The sequence below is a fragment of the Mastigoproctus giganteus genome, chromosome 4 (genome assembly GCF_048544385.1).
Source record: "Mastigoproctus giganteus isolate SK-2022 chromosome 4, ASM4854438v1, whole genome shotgun sequence".
Classification (NCBI taxonomy): Eukaryota; Metazoa; Arthropoda; class Arachnida; order Uropygi; family Thelyphonidae; genus Mastigoproctus; species Mastigoproctus giganteus.
This window is the reverse complement of record NC_143578.1, coordinates 200932701-200957482: the sequence shown is the minus strand read 5'-3', so window position 1 is coordinate 200957482 and position 24782 is coordinate 200932701. Positions and strand designations below refer to the sequence as shown.

The 24782-nt window shown below is 39.6% G+C and overlaps 1 protein-coding gene across 2 annotated transcripts in view; it reads right to left on the bottom strand.

The window, feature by feature from the left end:
• Nucleotides 1–24782, bottom strand: part of nvd (cholesterol 7-desaturase nvd) — a 159600-nt gene that overhangs the window by 31072 nt on the left and 103746 nt on the right. For both annotated transcript variants that reach the window (XM_090371987.1, XM_090371988.1), the window contains one exon: nucleotides 2063–2241. In XM_090371987.1, the coding sequence (XP_090228113.1) occupies nucleotides 2063–2241 (179 nt within the window). The remainder of the gene's footprint in view (nucleotides 1–2062; nucleotides 2242–24782) is intronic.

The window sequence follows — 24782 nt, the reverse complement described above, 5'->3', positions numbered from 1 at the left end:
TTTGTGGCAGAGTAGGTGGGATGGCACAACACTGGGCAGTGTAACACTTAAGTTTTTTCCTGAAGTTGACTCTCTTATGGATAAAAAATGTACAGTCTGGTTTAGCCTTGACTTATTTACCTCCTATTTTCTATCAGGACATGGATCATTAAATAAGAAATTGTTTAAATTTCGCTTGTCTCTTACGGAACTCTGTCATTGTGGCGGGGTGGAAGATTGGCAGCACGTTTTGTACTCTTGTCCCTCATAATGAATTTCGAGTAAATCTCCAGAATGCAATCCCCAAGTTTTCATCAGGATTGGAACCTAATTTTGTTTCAAATTCCACCAGTTACCGCGCCCTTCAGGATTTTGCTAAGGCAACCTTCAATAAAAGGCTCGCATTCCGAGTAGCCAAACACCAGTTCATTTCTGCAGAGTCCTGTATTTTAAAATGAGGTGCCGCCCTAGACAAATACATACATATACTTTTAAATCTCTAGCCTTTACAGTGTTCTGTATCAAAAGACGTCTGCGCGGTAGCACAGTGGTATCGTCACCGTCATCCCCACACCGGTTGGAAAAGGCCCGGATTCGAATCCCGTCGATGACGCGAGGAACTTTAATGGACTTTTTTCACTCCGTGGCTGAGTTAGTCGGTTTCGTAGATAGCAAGGTTTTTTCCCCCCAGAAACTGGGGTTTTTCGCCTAGCAAAACAGACAAATTGACCACAGAACACATGCAATTAACAGAGATAAGACACAGCACGGCAGATAAATTTAATTATTCGGGTGGCCTAAATATAATAGTTTGGTTTTTTTTTTTTTTTTTTGTATCAAAAGACAGTATATACCACGCGGGATGGGGATACCTTGGTGCCGTTTGACCCTAAACGCACTTTACTGTAAGTAGAAATGGACATCATTGATATTGGAATTGAAACAAAAGTATATTTGTGAAATGAATGAAGCATGTTTAGGAGATTTAGTTCTTTTCGCAGATAAATTTTGTATTTGTTGCAATTGCGTGACGTGCTTACAGTTTTCACCGTGATTCTCTGTCTGCTCGCAACAATTCTATTCCCAGTAGACGGATTTTCATTTAAATTTTATATTTCGGTCTTAGAAAGATCTTTTGAGCCACTCGATTTTATTAAAATCGAATCAATCATAATTCGGCTTTCTTTTTTTTCTGAAAAATTTCGAGCTCTCTCTCAATGGAATTACGTATGTTTCTGCACTAAATTTTCACCGAGTGTTCTGCCAGCTCTCAGAAGGTTTTTAGGATCAATTCCTATTCTACAGCTTCCTTTTAGAGAAATCTATTAGTTTGTATGTTCGAGCATTACTTGAAGTAAGCATGGAATAGACATCAAATTTTTAGCGCATGTTTCATTGGTTTCTTGGAGGTTTTATGTCCCATTCCGGTTTCATAGCTCTTCCAAGGTCCCTCTTCCTCTATAGAAACATTGCCATAAATTCGAAGCAGCTGTTCTGATCCTTCAGAATTTCACATCTTATTTAGACTATGCTTCTAGGCTGTTATACCAAATATGTCAATAGGGTAATCCATATAACCTATACATCCGTAATCGTGTGCTCCCCACCCCCGAAAAAAACTGCTACACAAATTTCACATCAGTTACCCATCGCGCGCACATTACGTTGTGAAGTTTTGGTAAGCACTTCTTGAGTACGATATGGAAGTTATTTTAACTCCTGAGAAATGTACGTTTGATGATCGAAAGATAACGCGGTGTGTACGTTATCTAACTTGTTGATTCAGTCCACACTAACTCGAACAGTACTCGAGACCAGTAAGCTAAAGGAAAGTATCCACATAGAAGCTAGCAAACCCTGACAATTTGTTTAGCAAGTTATTCTGCTAGATTCAGGTATTGTATGTTTGACAACTCTAAAAATAATTAAAAATAGTATCCTTTCATTTTATGTATTTTAAGTTTTTAATATTCCACTAATGATATTTAGGCCATTGCCTGGCTTTCAATGCAGTAATGCCTATTATTGATAAAATAGAAACAAAAACATAATAGATACGATTAAAAAAAATAAATTTACTAACCTGTATATGGCATCGCACATAGTATTCCGTTCTTCCTTTATACACCCAAGTACTACCACTTATTTCTGGAATCTCTGGTATATCCCAGTAAGGTGGTTCATCTTCAGCATGGTACCAGATAAAAATAAATCCATTTTTCTCCACAGATGTCCAAGTGTTTATCCTGGCCACATCAGGAACTATATATAAAAGTTAAAAGCATTCAAAGAGCTCGTTAAATAAATTAAAATGTTGCATTATCCACTTAAAATCAATTACAGTGTTTCCTTCAATCAAAGAAACACAATCCGGCCTCAAGACTACTTAAGAATGAGGATATTAAAAATAATAATAATAAAAAATAAGTTAAAATCTGAGGCGTTTACTAATTGCGTTAGCGCATATATGCGTAAATTACCTGTTGCCTCACAATGTCCATCATATGTAATAACTCGTTCCCTAGTGGGTGGATTTTAATAGGCCCAAATTTTATATTTCGCTGTTCTAAAAAGATTTGTAGAGAAACTCCAAATTTGTTGTTTATTTATTTATTTATTTATTCAGTTTATTGCAAATTACAATCGCGCCTTGTACGCCGTGCAAGTTGCCCAACTTGCAGGTTGTGACTGCAAAATTGCCTATCGATCTGCATTTGGTGTATTGTGCATTGGCTTACTTCATCCGCGGTGGCATTCCCTGTTCTTTTCTGTATATAGAGGTGGAGCCCAGGAAGGAAAGGGCAAGAATCTTGGATGTTTTGTTAAAAGTCTGGCAAGAGCGTTGGAGTGTTTGTGATAAAGGGCAGATTACACAAACATTTTTCCCAGATTTAAGAAATGCAGCCTCGATAGAATTCAAATGGTTTGCCCCAAACTTACAAGCTATGTTCTTATTGACTGGTTATGGTTCGATTAATGTTAAGTTGCATGATTTTGGAATTACTGAAATATCTAGTTGGCATTGTGGTGAAAGAGAATCGTGGGAACATATTATGTACAACTGTGAGGAGTTGTTGTTGTTATATGGTTTTTAGGAGCATTAGCAACTAAGGCCATATTGCTCCGGAGATATGCGGTGGTCATTCCCTGACCTTTCCGCATCCTCCGTATTTGGTGGTCACGGGCTCGAATCCGGTTTAATCAAGAAGCGTGTGCTACGCACTGCTGCTCCTGCCCACCTGGATACGGAGGCGCCCTGTGAGGAGTACAGCGATCTACGAATTGAATTGGTATCTCGGGTCAGTAATCTCAATCTTATGGCAGAAAGCTGCGAAACAATTCTAGTTGATAAACAGGAGAACTTCTTGGCTTTCCAAGCCTCTGCAACTGCAATATTTCTTAGGCGGAAGACTCTTCTGCATCTGGAACCCTTGGATTTGTGATGCGGTGTAGTGCCGAATTACCTAAAGTTCTGTGAAACCGTGGAGGCTTGAGTCTGTTATATCCACTGCAACTCCAGCTCCTTGTGCTGGCATTTCTATTCTCGGCAGCTCCTGGCGCTGCTGGCTTTCCAACAGACTGTGAACAGATGTAGCACTTTCCAATGAAGATTGGACTTTGTCTGAAATTTAATTATCTGTATATTTATTTTTTATGTAATTTGATTATTTTCAGTTTGTTCATATCAGTATTTTTTGGTCATGGCAGGTTTTTTCCCTCCCTGTACTTGGGCAAAAAAGGAGGGGGAGTATATAAGAGTACTGCTAAATTATGTGTAACTGACAGCGGGGTTGCCATTGGTTGGCTGGGACCGTTTTAACTAATAAATATGTATGCCGTGCAAGCCAGAGGGGTATATTTACAATGCAGAGAATAAATTTACAAAAATATTTACAGTTTAGAAATAAAGGAAATAGATATATTAATATAAAATTTTTGGTCTTCGTTGCTGGGTTTCTTCGTAGAGGATCATTCGTAATACTAAAATTTATTAACTTCGCACACGAACGCCTTGATGACAGTATAACTCAGAGTAACTAAAAGACGATGGGTTCCAGCTAGTAGTGTTGTGACTCAGTTGTTTGTTTGTAGGTAGTCTTTCTGTAGGCCTTATTGGAGCATAGTTTTTCACAGTTAACCTGAAACCGATTTAGGGTTTCTATGGTATTTAGTGGGAACATCCTGTTTAAACTTTTCAGGGAGATTAGATTGGAGAGAAGTGGCCTAATTTGCAGGCTGCATGATAGTCTCTGACCCTTTGGGTGCGAGATGATGCCTGTAAGTACTGGCGCATCATGTCTACCTGTTAACAGCTTGGCCAGGATATGAATATTTTTCCAATTGGAAATAAACAAATAATCCAAGGTGTCCACTCCATATTTGCATACAAAATGTCTCTGGACAGTGAAGGGAAATTGGAAAATCTTGTTTAGCTACCTTAGTATACAATATTCTATGTTTAGGAAGGTTTTAACGTATGTTTCAGGAGCTGAGGACCAGATGACGAAGCGTATAGGGCAACCGAGGCAACACACCTAACAATGTATTCCTTCCCCAGTTGAGTATTATGAACCTCAACCAATTCTTGTCTTGAACGCCAGATGGCGGCTAGTGCTTTCTCCTTGTGGTAGTGAAATCAGAGGAGGATCTCGTGGAGGCGGAGTAGCTATTATACAGTCTAACCATATACTCTGTGAAATTTCATCAAATTTCACAAATATTGAATCACTATACTGCCTTTTTCATCTTGGCAAGTTAAAAGCTTTAATCGTATTGCTTTATTTTCAGCCTCCCTTAACTAATATCGACCTTCAATACTTAGAAAGCTCGCTGGAATCTATCTTCCCACTAATTCAATCTGCCGACATAGCAATGGTTTTGGGTGACTTTAACTGTCAACTGGCCAATTTAGGATCTTCTTCTCCTCCATCACTGCAGACTAGGGCTCTTTTCAATATGCTTCACAGCTATGGTCTTGAACAAATTCGCAATTTTCCAACCAGAGAAAATGCCTACCTTGACTTAATATTCTCCCTTACTCACATAGATGTTCACAATGACAACCCTATATTTCACTCGGATCATTCGCCAATTACTTTTGACATCACTGTGACTTCTCATAACTTCAAATGCAGCTCCCGTTCTCCACGATTCCATTTCAGAATGGTTGACTGGCCTCTGCTCAACCTAGCTCTCAGCAACGTAGACAAGCAGCTCCCTGACGCTACGGATGGCATCGATGTGCTCACCAGCAACCTGATCAACTGTGTCCACTCAGTTATATCTGACATTGTTCCTCAATCCCATCTGACCGCACGCTCTAACTACCCGCACTGGTATAACAGCGAACTAATTCATAAAATTAAATCCAAAGAATTCTATAGAAACAAGTACTGTATAACCAATCAGGTGACAATCAATACTACGAAATATTCAGCCAACTCCACAAAGAAGTGAAAACGCTCATATTAAACTCTTACAATATGTATACAGAGTCAGTTCAGGATAGTCTGCTTACTCACAGAGATATCAAAGCATTCTGGAATTACATGAAGCACAAGATATAACCAGTAGAAAGTTACAACTCCATAACGCAGATGGAATTCTCTTATCGGACGAATTCAATATTGCTCAAGAGTTTGCCAAACATTTTTCCAGAATTCAGACAAATGATACATTGAGACCTGCCTCATTTCCTGACTTCGCACCTGTTAAAGAAGATATCCTCATTAACCTCTTTATCACTGATGAAGATTTAAATTAGGCATTAAAAAGCATGAGAAATGACTATACTAGAGGCCCAGATGACATTCCAGGCTTATTTTGGAAAATGACTGTCACTACCTTAAACCCCTCATACTGCAGATCTTCAACTTGTCTCTCAGGCTGGGGAAGTATCCTAAGCACTTTAAGCAGGTCAATATAGTTCCTATTTTCAAAAAAGGTGATAAAAATGACGTAACTGATTACAGACCTATAACCTTGCAAAACAGCCTTGCTAAACTCTTCGACACAGCAGTACACAAACACCTCTTCGAATTCTTCAGGCCTATCATTGATCAGAATCGACATGGTTTCTGCAGTGGCAAGTCAGTAGTGACAAATTTACTTCCTTTCTGGCAATACACCTCTGAAGCTCTTGATAACCACCTTCAAGTTGATTCAGTCTACACAGACATATCTAAGGCATTTGATAAAGTCCCGCACGAACAACTCCTGGAAAAACTTAAGCTATATGGTATCTGTGACCCTTTGCCCTCATGGCTACGCAGCTATATTACGCATCGTTCCTTGAGGGTTATCATCAATCAAGTGAACTCACTGTTTTATACCACTAAGTGGAATACCACAAGGCTCCCCCCCCTTAGGTCCCCTTCTCTTCATTGTTTTCGTAAATGACTTCCTTCGTTCATCTACACCTCCAATTTCAAGTTGCTCTCTATGCAGATGATCTTAAGATCTACTCAGCAGTGAAGGAGATTACCAATTCTCAACAGCTTCAATGTGGTCTCAATAAATTCTCTCTGTGGCTATCTCTGAATGGCTTGTCTGCTAACCCCTCCAAGTGCAAAGTAATCTCTTTCTCATCCAGCAGATCTCCACAACTAATAAATACGGAGTGCAGTATTAACTCTGTGATCATCGAAAGGTGTGACCAAGTTAACGACTTGGGGATTCTCTTCTCCAGCAGTGCTAAATTCGATGCTCATATCCTTAAAATCGCCAGCAAAGCATTCAAAACTCTGGGATTCATCAAGCGGAACACATACAAGTTCAAAAACTACAGATATGCGGTTATCCTCTATAAAACTATTGTTCTGCCAATCCTTGAATTCAGTTCACCCATCTGGAATCCTCACACAAAGACTTTAAAACAAAATTGAAGCAGTCCAAAAAAATTTTGTCCGTTACCTTACGTACCGCAATCCTCTATTCTATCACTCAGTGTATTATGAATCGCTGTGTGATTACCTTCATCTGAGGCCTCTGTGCACCAGAAGAGTTACTGCTGACATCACCCTTCTAGCCAAAGTAATCACTGGAACTTATGAAGCATCTGATATCCTGAGTAAAATAAACTTTAATGCTCCTTGTAGACAAGTCAGGAATCTTACACCGTTTCGCCTTGACTCTGCCACCACGGACTATATGAAGTTCAGTCCACTGAACATAATAAGCAAATGACTCTCTCATTGACTTCTTTGATAACTCCCAGTCACTGATGAACTCCATTCACAAGTTTGCCTCTTCACTTCAAATGCCAAATGACTAGCTCTCATTTAATTATTGTATTTTATTATTATTATGTGTTTTATTATTTTTCTATTCTCTAACTGATTAATTATTACTTGTTTTACCGGTAACTTAACTTAATGCAATCCTCTTTTGTACATATGATTTTAATGTTTGAATCTATATCAATGTCTATCTTCCTGTTGGATTTCATATTATTGTTATGATCTCAGATACACTGTTAATGGTTACTTGTTGTGTATCTTGTTATTAATAAAATAATATAAAATAAAATAAAATGCTCAGTGAAGCATAACTTGTTGTCCCAGGTAATTCCCAGATCCTTGTGATGATCAACTTTTTGGATGGGTTGGCCATTTAACAGAATGATGTTATGTATTTTATGCTTTCTAGAGAAGGGCAGTTTTAAGAGGGTTAATTTCGAGCAGAGTCGAGGCGCGGAAGTTAGCCAGAAGTTAGGAAACCGTCGACGGTTTCCTAACTTCTGGCTAACTCTCGACGGTTTCCTAACCGCAGAATACCGGATTCTCTAACAGAATTTTGTGGTGAAAGTGCAGTTTCACCATAAAAACCGTAGACAGACACCATATCGGCCTATTCAGCATGTGTGAAGATGTGTGGCATTCTTAACAACACTTCTAACCAAATAGCGTCAGGTTAAACTGCTTCTTTGTCACACCTGATTCAGGGTACTGTGCACGCCAGTTTCAAACTGCTGTATCTCCGTAACCATTGAGTATTAGTATTAGTAATGGCCGCATGGTGCAAGAAAGCCTATGACTTATGCTGCACCAGCCAGAAAAAAAAAAAAAAAAATCCGAACAAAACAATGATAAAAACGAAAAAAAAAAAAGAAAAATAAATAAATAATAATAATTAATAATAATAAAAAAAGGATATTAAATCTATCATCCTATGCGCTTCCCTTACCCGAAAGTAATATCCAGATGACCTTTGAATTTCCCCAAACCAGTCGGCCTCTACCACCCATGAAGGCAACTTATTCCAGTAATTTATAACTCGCTGGCTAAAATAAAACTTCCTGCAGTCCAATCTAAACATTTCCCTACGTAACTTGAATTTATGTCCCTAGTTCTAGCATCATTTATAATCTTGAAAATTTCTTCCTCATTCATTTTACTGATGCCTCTCAGAGCCTTAAACACCTCAATCAAATCTCCTCTAAGGTGTCTAGTTTCCAAACTCTGCAACCCACATATTCGAAGTCTATCTTCATAAGGACGCCCTTTTGCCGATCTCACCAGGAGAGTTACCCGTCTTTGCACCCTATCAAGAAGCTCGATGTCTTTCTTTAGGTGCGGTCTCCATACTTGAACAGAGTATTCCAAGTGTGGTCTAACAAAAGCCTTATATAATGGGATTATCACGTCCCTATCTCTACTTGCAAAAGTTCGATAGATCATCGATAGGACACCATGGGCCTTCCTTGCAACCTGTTTACAATGCTCAGAGAATATCATGTCTGACCGTATCGTAACACCCAAGTCCCTTTCCTCCAGTACTGGGTTTAGTTGAACTCCACCAAGTGAATAAGTTATTTTGAGATTACTGTTTCCCAGGTGTAATACCTTACACTTCGTTGGATTAAAGCATAGCTGCCATTTTTCTGACCATTCCTGAAGTCTATCTAGGTCTCTCTGAAGAAGCTCAGCTTGACAGTGATCATTAACTACTCTACCAATTTTAACATCAACTGCAAATTTAGACATCACGTGTGTGATGTCTAAATCTATCCCTTCATCAATGTCATTTATGAAAATTAAAAACAACAGTGGTCCTAATACTGATCCTTGGGGAACCCCACTTCTTAGATCAACCTAATCTGAGGAATAGCCATTTATCACAACCCTCTGACTCCTGCCCTGAAGCCATCCTTCTATCCATCTAAGGATTTTCCCAGTGATTCCAACCTGTTCCAGCTTATAAAGCAACCGCTCATGTGGGACTGAGTCAAAAGCTTTGCTGAAATCTAAATAAACAATGTCGAAATTATTCCCTATCCAGTTCGTGAGTGACCCATTCGAAATAGCGAACCAGATTTGTTAAACATGATTTTCCGTTTACAAAACCATGCTGAATATCCTTGAGAATTTCAATTCGATCCAAATGATCCTGAATTCCACCCTTGATCATTGCCTCCATGATTTTCCCTACTACTGAAGTCAGACTGACAGGTCATTAATTTTCAACTTCACTTTTAGAGCCACCCTTATGTATGGGAGATACATTTGCACTTTTGCAATCCAAGGGAATCTCCGCAGAGTCTAGTGATGCTCGCATAATTAGCCTCAATTTCAATGCACTCGCTTGCCGCCTCCCTTAAGATTATAGAGTATGTTCCGTCAACTGAAGGAGCCTTACTGGTCTGTAGGCTCGAAAGTTTTTTCATTAAATAATCTTGCGAAATTTCAGTATCATTAAGTACATATTTTTTAACTTCGCTCCCACAATTTCCCATTGCCACAAAAGGCTTTTCATTTGTAAATATCGATGCAAAATAATTGTTGAGTTCATCTGCAACGGCAGCTGTTGTATTTAATACTGTCCCCTTTCCCTTACGTAAAGGTCCAATCTGGTTTGTCCTGCTCTTCTTGGCATTTATATCTGTGAAGAATTCTTTATCCCTCTTCTTTGCTCTGTTTGCTAGTGATTTCTCATAAACTGCCTTTGCCTGTCGAACCTTTTCTGTGGCTCTATTACACATCACCTTGTAGCTGTTATAGGCTTCAGTACGTTTTATTGCTCTGTAACGTTTCCATGCCACCTTTTTCTGCTCAAGTAATGTGGCAACTTCACTATTCATCCAACTTGGAACCCTCCTCTGGAGTATATTTTTAATGGTAAATACGCATTCAAGGCATCTGTGATTAATGTTTTAAAAAGGTACCAGAGTTCAAATGTATTCATTTTCTGCACGATATCTGCCCTGTTAATAGAGGCCATGTAGTACCTTAAGGCATCGTAATTTCCTTTTCTGAAATTAAAACCCATTCCTTTGCCTTTTACTTCCTACCTCTCTCGTCATCATCCACCGTAGAACTCCGTGATCACTTCCTGCTACTGGTTCCTCTACTGTCAGCCCTGTTATGTCATCTGATTCATGTGTGATGATGAGGTCTAGGATGTTCTTTTCTCTAGTACGTTCCCTGACATGTTGATACAAATAACTGTCATCTAGTTGATTTAAAAATTTTGTTCCCCACGTCGAGTTTCCTTCCCATTTACTCCAATCAATTAGAGGCAAATGGAAATCGCCCATAATAAGGCATTGATGCTTACTTGCCCATTCCATTGCATGTAGAGGCTTTTGTCATAATCTTCACAATCACCTGGTCTGTAGATTATTCCTACTCGCATTATACCTTTGTTTCCAACCATCTCACACCATACAGACTCTATACTAGCATGTGAAAGGTCTGAATCCGGGAAAGCTATCGTCGCACTCAGGCTGCTTCTGATAAGAAGCATAACCCCACCACCCCTTCTATCTACCCTATCCTTCCTAAATACATTATACAAGCCGTACGTAAACTCATCGTCCCCAATTTCCGGGTGGGACGTCTCTGTAAGCCCTATTGTTGTCGCGTTAGTTGTTTTAACCAGCAGTTCGAATTCGCTCATTTTATTGACGACACTTCTAACGTTACTGTATAAACAATTAAGATTTACTGTTCTTGTATATTTAACAACCCTAACACAACTCTTGAAGTTTTTTAGGCTCTCTTCCCTGATATTAGCTACCCGCTCACGTGAAACGTTTCTGTCCCCAGAACATCGAGATAATACGTCCAGTTGGGGTAACAGATAAGAATTCTTAAGGTATGTGCAAGAGTTACTTTGACCAATATTATCAGATAAACGCGTGTCAGTATTACCCACATCCCCCCTAACTAGCAGTTTCCCTGAACCTTTAAGGTATCCTCAATAATACTGGCAAAAACGTTTGCACCACCTTTGTTTAAGTGTATCCCGTCTCTACAAAAACAAATTCCTTCTACCTACAAGTGTGGGCCATGCTGATAGAAATTTCCCCCCTAAAGCCTTGCAGATTCCTTCAAGTCTTGAGTTAATCCACAAGGCTCTTAACCCTCCTATGGTGTCTGGGCAGAAATGCAGACACATAGACATTATGGCCTAGCTCGCGACATTTCCTCAGCATGATCCTCTATTTTTCCAACAAATCGTCAGATCGTGTACGTTTAATATCATTAGTCCCCACATGAATAATAATATTTTGTTTACCCCCTTTAAAATCTGACAATCTGTTGGTGACATCATCAATAGTTGCTGCCGGCAGACATACTCTGGTTCTGCTCCACCTATCCTTATTGCAAAAAATATTCCCCGTTTCCCTGACAATGGAGTCTACTAATAAAACAATGTCCTTTTTAACCAGAGTAGTTTGCACTTGGTTTTCTGTTTTGAGGCTCGAATCGGGTGTGCATCACTTGGTAGATTGCTGGAGTTCTGAGTCCCTGACGAGCTCTCAGATGCATTATTTTCGAGGGCAAGCACCCGTTTTTTCAGGGACTCAAATTGTTCCATCAGTGCACCAAACTGTAATTTAAGATCGGTGCACTCCTTACATCGATCACAAAGAAGAGAATCCCCAGGTGAGGTAGGATTAGTCACCAGGTCGACCTTGGAAAACATTCCACAGGTTCCGCAACTGATTAAATCATTACTCACTCGTAAATCGCCATCGGCTGTTTCCTTGTGAGTCACGATAGTCTGTGACGTGTTTAAGGCAGATCTCGTAACTACCATTATAAAATTAAATAAATATCAATGAAAGTTAACTTTAAAAAATTATATCTATAATATTATTAAAATCAAACTGTTACAGGAAAACCTATAACAAAATAATCCAACAATATCTAAATAAATCAAATATTTCAAAGCACTATCCAAAAGTAAACCGCTTAACTGAGGAGCCCTGACTAAGCGCTTCCGCTCACCTCGAATGCCAACACTGAACTGAATTGGACACATGCTCGGGGTTGCAAACCCGTTCTTGTAGTTAGGACCCTGAACGAATGTCTGGGAGTGTGTTTCTCGTATTGAAGGTCAGTCACGTGTGTAAGAATAATAACATGATAAAATAATTAAATATACAAAAAAAATTTGTATACATCATTAATACACTATAATTGGCCAATTGGTGGGTACTAGCGTTCCAAGTTGTAAGACACCACAGAGGCCAAGTGTATTATATATACATTATTTAAAAACCTGGTAGTTAAGGGGTAATGACTTCAATTATAGCTGATTCTATTATCTATATTAATATGGTTGGCAATTAGTTTTCTGTTTGACAATGTTGAGGGCTTTAACGAAGTGGTAACCGAGATATGATGAAAAAAAAAAGGTTATTCATCAGTTTTTTATATAGCATACTGATATCATTGATTGTTATTTCCATATTGCTGCAGATGGTTGCTCTCCTGATGCATTGTGCTAGCATAACATTGGCATGCACATCTTTAGGTATATTTGAATGCTGTTGTGTGTGGTTGACTACTTTAAAATTAAATGCATCACGTTTGTTGAACAGGTTGGTGGTTGCTTTGCTGTTTTTTATAGTAATATCGAGGTCCAGAAAATTGACTGTAGTATCACTGTTGTTTGTTTTTTCTACTTTGAGCTCATTGAGATATACGTAAGTGTCCATATTCCATGATGAAGTTTGGGCAGTTAATTACTATGAGGTCATCCATATACCTATAAATGTTAACTTCCAATATAGATATAGGTTTGCTATTATGCATGAAGCATTACTTTCCATAGGTGTTCCGTTAATTTGTTAATGTACAGTTTTGCCATAATATACAAAGTTATTAGAGATATATTGGTTCACTAAGTTGTTCCAGTAGGTGGTATCGGTATCGCACATTATATTCTATCTATATTTTGTGTATAAATCTCTAAGCATGATTTCAGCCGGATTTCGTTAATACTGATAAATAAGCTATGGAAGTCAAATGTTTGTATACTAAAAATATTACCATTCTGTAAGACTTTCAATATGGTAGGTTGTTGCCTATGATTCTACTTTGTATAATGCTTAACAAGGGTTGTAGTAGATGCTCAAGAGTTTTGCCAGGTTTGTGTACATGACAACAGAGTAGTGGCTATAACCGCACGCGATGGCTTCATCCATGGGAGTAGCGGCTCTTCGGAACTCAAACCGGCCCCTGGTTTAGATCATGTTTTTGTAACTAGACTTGACCCTGATATAGCCTCACAAGACGTTTGGAATTTGATTTTAAGCAAGAATGGAGTGCACACCACGTTCGTAAAATGCATACAAAACACCGTTCTTATGCATCTTTCGATGTAGCTTGTTCACCCTCGTATTTAGATGCTATTCTTAGCCCTCACTTGTGGCCGCTCGGCTCAAGGGTCAGAGAATTTCGGGAAATTTCTCGAATCTCTGCCCCAGAAACAGTCGCTAGCAACTAAAGGGAACAGACGACATTGGAAGGCTGTGCTTAATTTTTACCCTAAACGTTAGGAGCATCTGAAATAAGCTCCACTCCCTACAATCACTCTTGTTCCTTGAGGAATTTGGGATTGTTTGCCTTACAGAGATCTGGATGTCATCCAATAAACAGCTCGACACGTTGTTCAGAAACTCATCTTATCATGCAGCTACTAATGATCGTGTGGGAAGAAGAGAGCGAGGCGTTATGATTATTTACCATCGTAATTTTTCACTCTCCTGCCTGAGGTCTAGCAGTTCTGATCACTTTGAAGCTTTGTGTGCTAATGTAACACGCGGAAATCACCTTATCCAAATTTGTCTAATTTATCTCCCACCTGATCATACATAAGACTCCAGGGATGAACTGCAGTCATGGCTTACGAGCTACCTTGCTTCTTTGCTTCTGATAAACCTACCTTTCTTACAGGGGACTTCAATATGCCCACTCCAAGACACTCGGAAACTAGGCGAGACTTCATTACCTTCATTAAAAATTTAGGGTTGGATTTCCATGAGTCACAGCCTACAAGGGGGCGACCAAGCGTTAGACCTAGTATTTCATCGTATTGCAGATTTGACGCCTACAATACCGACCTTCACTTTTAATTCAGACCACAAACTACTCACGTTTGCTTTTACGTTCCCGTCGATGCATCCTAGGGATGATGAAGTCCTAACCAAAACCATTTTCTCAGTTAATTTCATCAGGTAAGACGTCATAATGAGTTTTCTCACCTTAACCAACTGGGCAGCACTTTACACCATACCAATTGAAGAAACCACTAATGGTCCGACAATGGCAATTCAAGGAGCTTCAGAAAACATTAGAATCTTTAAATGGACAAAACCATGGTTCTCAAGAGATCTGAAGCCCGCTTTTCTGGATAAGCAACGTGCCTTTAGGAAATGGAAGAGGATTGGATCCACAAGTGATTTCATTAGCTTTAAAAAGAAACGAGAATTTTTCCTGAAGCAAAAGCCACACCCCAACAATAGATACATAGCTAATAGATTAGTTTGCTCAAAGCGGCCATTTGCAAAGCATTGCAAAGATATTAAGATGGATGAAAGCCTTTTCGTTCAGTGGGCCGATAATACGTTTGGTGAGAGTCATGCGAAGAAAGAATCGAATCCTCCCATCTCCATCCCATTACGTGATTTGACTCCCCTGTGTACACTTAACATCACGAAGGAGAATCTGATGAAAGTAATAAACGAGTTACCGAACAAAGCTACTGTCGGGCCTGATGGATTTCCCTTGTTTATCGTTAAAATATCCTGTGTCTTCATTGTGGATGCTCTTTTATATATCTGTAATAAATTTTACGTACCTCGACAGTGCCCCAGATTTGGATACACTACTGCGTCAAACCCATTCCGAAGAATTCGAGGCCAAAAACTGCGAAGGATTTTAGTCCTATCTCAGTGGGCTCTTCGCTCTTTAAAGTTTTTGAAAAGGCAATCCTTACTCAACTTATGGAACACTGTTTCCATCACAGACCCCACCACCTTCACACTGTGGTCCATGGAAGATCTATTATCACCACCAATCTCCTTCAAACTCTCTTTCACATGGAGGAAGCTTTGACTTCTCGAACTCAGCTCGATATAATTTTTTCTGGACGCTAAATCTGCATATGACAGGATTTCCATCACATCCTTACTTAACATCCTGAATAACTACTTCAGGATCTCAGATAACCTCCTCACCGTACTCAATAAAAATTTGCAGGAAATATGGCTCCTTGTAGAACACAATGGTCCCTCCCGTTCCTTTACTGTCTGCTTTGTCAGCAGTACTGTTTGCAGCTGCTTTGGAACCTCTTCTGGCAAATTTCAAAAACATGATCTCTTACGCCGATGATTTGAAGCTCTTCATTCATTAGGATCAGCCAGAACAAGTGCTCTCAGTCCAGAGAGCTGCAATAAAACAGATAATGAGATAAACACCTTTCTGCATTACATTGGACTCGAGCTAAATGCCGAAAAATCTACCCGGATTACCTTCACAAAGAGTAGAAGAATAATCCCAATGCACGTCTCTATAAATGGACATCAAATAAAGCATGTACATCCCAGGGACCTCGGTTTGGTTGTGGGATTCGAACCTGTCTTTTCTGGAGCACTTCAAGGAAGCAAGGAACAAATTCTACGTAGCCCTTTGGTCTGCTCGACAGGAACTGGTTCGTTAGGCAATAAACTAATATCTGGATTTGTCCAAACTTGTGTTATACCCGTGGCTCTCTACGCGTCGGAAATCTGGTCCTCCGCTCTTCCAACCTACCTGCAGCAGTTCTTGGGGCTTGAGTATTGGCTGCTTCGATCCCTCAATAGGTCTTCAGGACATCCTTTTACTATTTCTAGGCTATATTGCATTCACTGCATGGAATAACCCCTTGGAAACAAATAATCACTACTCGGAATATAATTACCCTCTCCAAGCTTATTTTGGGTAGACTAGATGCTCCCATCATCGACAGGCTCATCATTCTACCCAAAGGTAGTAGAAGAACAGCCGATCAGGCTAGCCGGGTGGGTAATGTGCCTGCCTGGCAACCCAAAGGTCGCGGGTTCGAACCCCGCCTCGGGCTTGGATCAGAGTAGAAATTTTGGCCAAATTATGTCCACAGAAGCCGATGCGCCAACAACTAACAAAAAGGGAAAAAAAGCAGAAGAAGAAATAATCGCCAAACGTCTAAGATCTGACTAGCCCTCAACCAAATCAGCTCGCTCAGTCATATGTTTCCAGCAAACACGATTGGTCTCCTGAACGACCTAAATATTAACCCCGAGGCGATTTGCGTGGACAAGATCTACAGATCCAAAGTTCTTGCGGACACCTACTCAATGTTGGAATTTTAGATGTTTCAGGTCTTCTTCGCCTCTCTGTAGGCTTCTGTGAGGACAAACTGCGCTCCCCCTCCAGTTCCGCACAGCTTTCTACAACTTTCCGGTTCTCTCGCACAGTGCTTCGAGGAATGCGGAATTTAGAACATTTATCTCGAATATTGTCTTAGCTGCTGTAATTTATTTGATCTGTATCTGTTATATTAATATGCATATATTGTTAATCTGTTATAGTTATGTTTACTCTCCTAGCAATGTTTTGCTGTCTAGGGGTGGACGTAATCTTTCCTTTTCCTTTACAGTGCTTGAATAAAAAAATAAACTATTCTTGCATGAGGTTATAAATCTGAATCCTATGGGATTTTTATGGAATTTGGGTATAAAGTATATATATGGCAGCCTGTAATTACTGTTGTTTAGTTTTAATTTTTTGTCAAAGGCTATAAGTTTCTTTGTAATAATATTGCAGGAACTAGATATAGGTTTGTACGTATTTCTGAAGTTAAGTTCATTTGTCAAGGTGTATGCATAAAATGCTTTGCAAATAAAAGCATAGTTTGGCTAGGTTATAGTATCTGACCATGTTCTGGGGATATTTATTCGAAGTTTGTGTTGTAAATTTGTTTATTAATAATGTGAATATATTGTTAATCCACATATGGTATGTAGGTGTGTTATGTTTGTGTGCCAAAAGCAAGCAGTAGTTTAATAAGTCCTGATAGTGCCGTTTCTTGAAGGTAGTCAGATTGATTTTTTTTTTTTTTTTTTTGTAAGGTCTGAATTTAAATCCTTGGGCCAGTATATATCTAAGTATTGGATCTGTAATGATGTTTAAATCTCCTGTAATGATGTGTCCATGGATCAATATATTGTTGCATATAACAGTACTTTGTTTGCAGATGCAGTCATTGATGTCTCGGTTTTTGGATATTAAGTTGGTGGATATAGATTTATAGTTACAGGCTAGTACCCAAATGGTTTCTTATATTTGTATCTAACCTTTATGCTAATGTTTTGGGTTTTGTTGGTTGATATACACTGTGCTGCCACTTTATTAGGTACACCCCTACTGTGCACACAAATGGTTTGTCCCACAACGTTGCAAGTCCCATGATCACAGTTGTGTGATCATGGGACACACACAACTGTGATCACACAACTAGAAAGGTTGTTCTGCTGATAAATGCAGCAGAACAACCTTTCTAGTATCAGTTAAGCGTACAAACAGAATCAAGAATGAGGAAAAGGAGTGAACTAACGGACTCCGAACGTGGCATGGTAGTAGGTGCAAGACGTGCTGGACAAAGCACCTCTGAAACGGCAGTTCTCCTGAACGTTTCACTCACCAGTTTTAAGGGTGTATCGAGAATGGTGCAACGAACAGAAAACATCCTCTCAACGCCACTCCTGTGGAAGAAAATCGCTTGTTCATAAGAGAGGTCAGAGGAGGAGGGCTAGAATTGTGCAAGCAAACAGACGGACCACAATGTCACACATCACGTCAGAATACAACCTTGGTGCGTAGAACAAAATATCGCAACGGACCACTAGTCGCACTTTGTCGCGAATGGGCTACAACAGCTGACGGCCACATCTCTTTTTTGTTATCAATGAAGAACAAGAGAGCACGCCTCCTGTGGGCACAGCAACACCAGCACTGGACTATCGAGGACTGGAAAACAGTTGCTTGGTCTGACGAGTCGAAGTTCCCGGTGCATCTTGTTAATGGAAGGCCTAGAATTTGGCGAAAACAACATGAATTCATGGACCTGTCATGTCTGACGACTACTGTGCAAGGTGGTGGGGACAGTGTTATGGTGTGGGGAATGTTTTCTTGGCATACGTTGAGTCCATTGATACACATAGATTCACGTCTGAATGCCACATCGTACCTAAACATCGTTGCTGACCAAGTGCATCCGTTCATGTTGACAGTTTATCCTCAGTCAGTTGGTTACTTCCAGCAGGATAATGCGCCGGTGCACAAAGCCCGAATCACTATGGAATGGTTCCAGGAACATGACAATGACTTTTCTTTGCTGCAGTGGCTCGATGAGTCCACGGATCTCAATCCTATTTGAACATCTTTGGGATGAGCTGGAAAGGGCTGTTCGCTGCAGGCCTACACCTCCGTCGAATCTCAAGGAACTGCGTGACACATTCATGTCTGCACGGTAATGCAGTCCTGCACAACGTTTTCAGCATCTTGTTCAATCCATGCCTAGACTAATTCAGGCTGCTTTGAAGGCTAAAGGAGGTCCAACACGCTACTAGGTAGGTGTACCTAATAAAGTGGCATCGCAGGGTGTTCATTAATATTGATGCTGCCCATAATTTTGCTTTGGAAATTTAAGATTATGATGGATTCTTCTGTACCCAGTTTTTTATGTGGGTATTTGAGATTAAATTTACAGATATCATCTATTAAGTGAAAGAGCTGTTTAGACTCGAAGGTAAACGTGTATATGAATCTGTATATTGCTCTAAGTATTCGTAAGTGTATAGAAATTTATTCAGGAGACTTATATAATTTATTGAACTGTCATATTGTAGCAAAAAACATCAAGTTTTACTGATGTAGTGCCATAGTACCGAATTCCGTCACCGCGAGCGCCAGCGGCTTGCACTTCAAAAATGGCTACTTTCACAGGTCGGTGGATTGGTCGAGCATGGCCACTTCGTTCCCCAGATTTGACACCTTTAGACTTTTTTGTGTGGGGTTTCATTAAAGATCGAGTGTTTGTTCCATCCTTACTTACTAATCTTGCCGAGCTCAAAACTAAAATCACTGCCGCAGTTACAGAAGTTACGCCGCGTTTGGTAGGAAATTGAATTCAGATGGGATGTCTGCTATTACCAGTGGCAGTCACATCGAACCAAATTGACTCCCACCATATGGGTATAAGGTTTTTGTTCTAGGTAAAACTTGATGTTTTTGCTACAATATGACAGTTCAATAAATTATGTCTCCTGAATATAAATATCTATACACTTACGAAGTTGTAAAGTCCTTTTTGAATCACCCTGTATTGTACATCTGTATTATTGTCTTTTGGTTTTTTATTTATTTTGGTTTATTGGTACTGTTAGATTTTTTAGTGTTTATGGGGCTTGCTGTAAAATATAATCATATTAAATTTGTCATATACAACAATCTGCTATGTTGTTGGTACTAATTTTATGATTGAATTTATTATTCCAGTCCATATGGGTATAAGGTTTTTAATTTCAATATAAATAATTCTTCTTACTTGGTCCTAATGTCGGCATTATTAATGTGTTCTTTATGGTTATGTATATATTGGTAAAGCTGTGGAAATGCTTATCTTGAAAATGCTTATATTCTATTTCTTGTTCAATATTATTAGTGTGTTTATTACTGTAGTTCTTAATATCTGATCTGTGCAGATTTAATCTCAGGTGCAGTTTATTCTTGTTTATCCGACATATTTTATGTTACAGGTTTTGCATGCCATTAGATATATAACATTGCTGGATTTGCAAAAGGTACATTCTGTAGTGTTGTTGGTTATATGTTGTGGGTGAATGCAAGGACAGGTTAAACAGTTTATTTTTACAGGTGTTGTATTTAAATTAATTTAAAATTTAAAAATTTAATTTAAAACAAACCTCAATGTTCAGTCATACAGACACTGGGTGATCACTGAATTATGACCACCCCTATGAAAACTGAATGCGACCCGTTGACCACGTGAGATAGTCGACCTACGTAGTATATGTAAGGTGTCAGTGGCTCAGTAGGTAGTAAAACTCCCAGCTTTATGGGTAAAAGGAAGGATTTATCGGACTTTGATAAAGGACAGATTATGGGAGCTCGACGACCTGGTGCCTCGATTTCCCAAACGGCTGAACTGGTGGAGTGTTCGAGAGCCTCCGTTGTTAAAGTGTACCAGGACTGGCGTCAAAATGGTCAAATAACGACCCGACAGTAAAACTACAAAGGTCAGCGAAAGGTTGATGTTAGAGGTGAGCGCCGGGTCCGACGACTCGAACAGGCGCCACTGTTGAAGAGTTGACTACTCAATACAACAGGAGCCAACCCGGAACAATATCTTGCATGACCATGCGTCGCATGTATGGGCTATACCAGCAGACGACCCCTACGCCAACCTCTCCTAACCAAGGTTCATCGGCATAAAAGATTCGCCTAGTGCAAAGAGCATGCAAGTTGGACGTTAGAAGACTGGAAGAAGGTGTGCTGGTCGGATGAGTCACGTTATTTACTCCACACCGTGGATGGCCGTGTACGGATTTGGCGTCAACAACATGAGGCTTTTCATCCATTATACATGGTATTAAAAGTGCAGGCCAGTGGAGGCAGTTGTATGGTGTGGGGCCTGTTTCACTGGCAGGAACTTGGACTCTGGTGCATATGGAACAACGTATCACTGGTCTTCGCTATCTTCAACTGCTTGCTGACTGTACACCCCGCTATGTTACACTTTTTCCCGAATGGCGATGGTGTCTTCCAAGATGACAATGCGCCGAGCCATCGGGCACTTGATGTGCAGGAATGGTTTGAAGAACACAGTTCTGACTTCCAGCATATCGATTGGCCTCCGAATTCCCACCGATATCAATCCCATAGAGCAGTGGTGTCAAACTGGCGGCCCGCGGGTTCATCCGGCCCCCGAAGCAATTTTACACGGCCCGCGAATACATTTCAATTATGTATTTGTTGTAAATACGGTGCTTATATTCACTCTCATTTCGTTAAAAAAAAAAAAATTCCGGCCCGTCAGCTGCTTTCAGATCGTGCATTGGGCCTGCATGCAATTTGAGTTTGAGACCACTGCCATAGAGCACTTGTGCGACACTAGGGAAAGGCATATCAGGCGTCTGGATACACCAATTACCTGCATTGCTAGCTGCATTACACACAGCTTGGTTGGCCTTACCTCCCGAACGCTTCTGACATCTTGTTGAATCAATGCCACGCCGGATAGGGGCTGTACTGAGGGCCAAAGGAGGACCTACGAAGTATTAGGTAGGTGGTCATAATTCAGTGATCACTCTGTGTATATATAATGACGTTTATTTTAAATCTTTTTTTTTTTTCTTTTTTTTTTTTTTTTTTTTTTTTTTTTTCATGCTTTGTTTATGCCTGTGTTTGGCTCTTCTCACTATGTATATGTTTGAGATCTAAATTCCGAAATTGTAACTGGGGATTCATTTCTAAACAATTACAATGCTATATGCCTGCTACAGTATGGGGAAGATTGTGAAATTCGCAATTTATAGGTAAGATTAAAAATCCTCATCAGCTTGGTTCGCAGTTTTTTGCCCGCAAACGCCTATAGGGTAAACACTGCCATCCAAGGTTTAACGAGCCTTGAATCTGTCTTTAATCGACCTTGAATATTTTAAATGAGTATTAGTGTAATGAGTAGAACCCGTTAGATCCTGAAGGCCAATTTTTTGTCCTTCGACGGGGAATTTTCTGCTTGATATTTTGCTGTAAATAAAAATAAATTATCTTTTTATACTCCGGGACGACCAAACGTTCAGAGGAGTTCACAAGATAGACAGAATACAAGAAACAGCACCGTATTCAACAGTCATGGGTGTAAGGAATCTTTGTTTATTCGCTGTTCACGTTTTACAAGGAAAAAACTTCCAAATGTCGTCTTTGAAGTTGATAGCTTAAATAAAAAATGAAGGAGGGACTGGACAAACTTTTAGAGGGAATGGATGCATGAAAATTTTTTTTTTCTTTTTGGCTGATACTAACATAATCTCATGCGCTTGCTTTCTTACATCACATCACTCCATTATTACTATACTACAAATCCCACTTATGCATAGTATTTGAAGGCATTAACAGTTGTACGTTAGTTTAACTTCTCTTCCGGAGAAATTAATGGAGGCATGGTCAAAGAAGCGCTGCAGGATCGTCTAGACAAGACGTCAGTTATAGTTCAGATAGAGCATGGGTTTGTTAAGGGGAAGTCTTGTCTGACCAATTTGATTGGATACTATGATATAGTATCACAAAGGAACTGGATGTAAAGAATAATTTTGATATCACATATTTGGATTTTAGAAAGGTTGCACATGGAAGACTGCTGCACAAATTGGAGCAGTGTGGCATTGGAGGCAAATTGCTGCTATGGATAAAGGGATGGTTGAGTGGGAGAAGATAGAGTGGTAATCAATGGACACTGCTCATCGTGGACTAATGTTATTAGTGGAGTCCCTCAGGGTTCAGTGTTGGGTCCATTGTTGTTTTCCATGTGTTGTTCCAATTCACAAAGGGGGTTCAAAAGGTGACACAAGTAACTACAGACCTGTTAGTTTCACATGTGTTCTTGGGAAAATAATGGAATACTAGTTAAAGAAGCATTGCAGCATCATCTAGACAATACTGCAGTAATAGTTAAGTTAAGACATGGGTTTATTAAAGGGAAAGACTTGCCTGACCAATTTGATTGGATACTACGATGTGATCACAAAGGAACTGGATGCAAAGAATAATTTTGATATCATATACTTGGATTTTAGGCAGGCTTTTGATACTGTTGCACATGGAAGACTGCTTTACAAATTGGAGCAGTGTGGCATTGGGAGCAAATTGCTGCTATGGATAAAGGGATAGTTGAAAGTGCTAATCAGTGGACACTGCCCTTCGTGGACTAATGTTACTAGTGGAGTCCTCCACGGTTGAGTGTTGGATCCATTGTTGTTTTCTGTATTTATTAATATTATTGATGAAGGTATATCAGGCTCAATGTCTAAGTTTGCAGACGATACGAAGGTTGGCAGGGTTGTTAGGACAGAAACACACTATTATCACTTCACGAGACTTCGCTTGTATAAATGTTTAACGTCAAATATGTGGGGGGGGCTATATTTACCAATTAGTTTATTGCTCGGAGAGCACTGTTGTCATTGGCTGTATTCACAAGATAACACGTCGGGCTTCAAGGCCAAATGACATTGTCAGGAGCGCAGATTTTTCTGTTCGAACAGAAATTTCGTTAGGCGTGACAAGAGGAAAATGAAGGAAATGCTAATAGAAAATTAAACTAGAAGTAAATAATCTGTTTTGAGCTCACAAGTAAGAATATCCGAAAACAAATAACAACAACATCAAGGACGTTGCACCTGTGCCTATTCCGAAGCACCCTCCACTTCGACCAGCTACTCAGCATACTCACTGCAAATGTCCATTCACAGGGACGTTCAAAAATGGCCAAAGGAGGAAAATAGACCAACAGAATTACAATTAACAAATTGAGAGGACGAACAAGTCGATCATTTCAATTTGCACAACTCATAACAATTTTTTAAATGTTTAATTTTAAGGGTTGAGAAGTAGTTTTTTGTTGTAATTAAATTTCATTAAAAATTTTTTTTCGTATTTTGACAGAATAAAAAATTTAACTTGCAGTATTTCAACATACAACTAATTTTTCCTTAGCGCTGATTGAATTTCGAAATTGCGTATTTTTCCCTTGAATGTCATTCTTAATTGGATTATATAGGACATTAAATTCTTCTTTATTCATTCGTAAGTATATTTTTTAAGTACAATTTCATCTTCTTCTAAGTCTTAAGTTAATGACACTAACGCCAGTACCCTACTGCAAGAGAATTTAGAAACGTTGAGCAGGCTGAGGGGTGGCAACTGAAGTTTAACATTGACAAATGTAAGGTACTACATATGGGTAGCAGTAACCCCAGAGTAACATATCAACTGTGTGGTACTACACTCAGGGTGGTAGAGAGTGAAAAGGACCTGGGAGTTGGTGTTCAGTCAGATATGAAGTTTTCTGAGCAGTGCAGACGATCTACAAGAGTAGCTCATGGTGTCTTGTCAATGATATACAGGATTTTTTCTATCAGGGATAGGGAGGTGATTATCTCCTTGTATAAGACAGTGGTCAGGCCACATCTTGAGTACTGTGTACAGGTCTGGAGGCCTCATTTTAGGAAGGATGTAGAGCTGCTGGAACGAGTACAGAGAAGGGCAACAAGATAAATGAATGGAACAAAGGGGTGCTCTTACCAAGAAGGCTTAAGTTCTGCAAGTTGCAGCATCTGGTAAACCGCCACCTGCGAGGTGATCTGATTGAGGTGTATAAGGCCTTGAATGGTCTGAGCAGGCTCAGTGCTGATGGGATTCTTCCGCTTGCTCCGATTACAAACCTGAGGAAAGACAGGTGCAGAATAGATG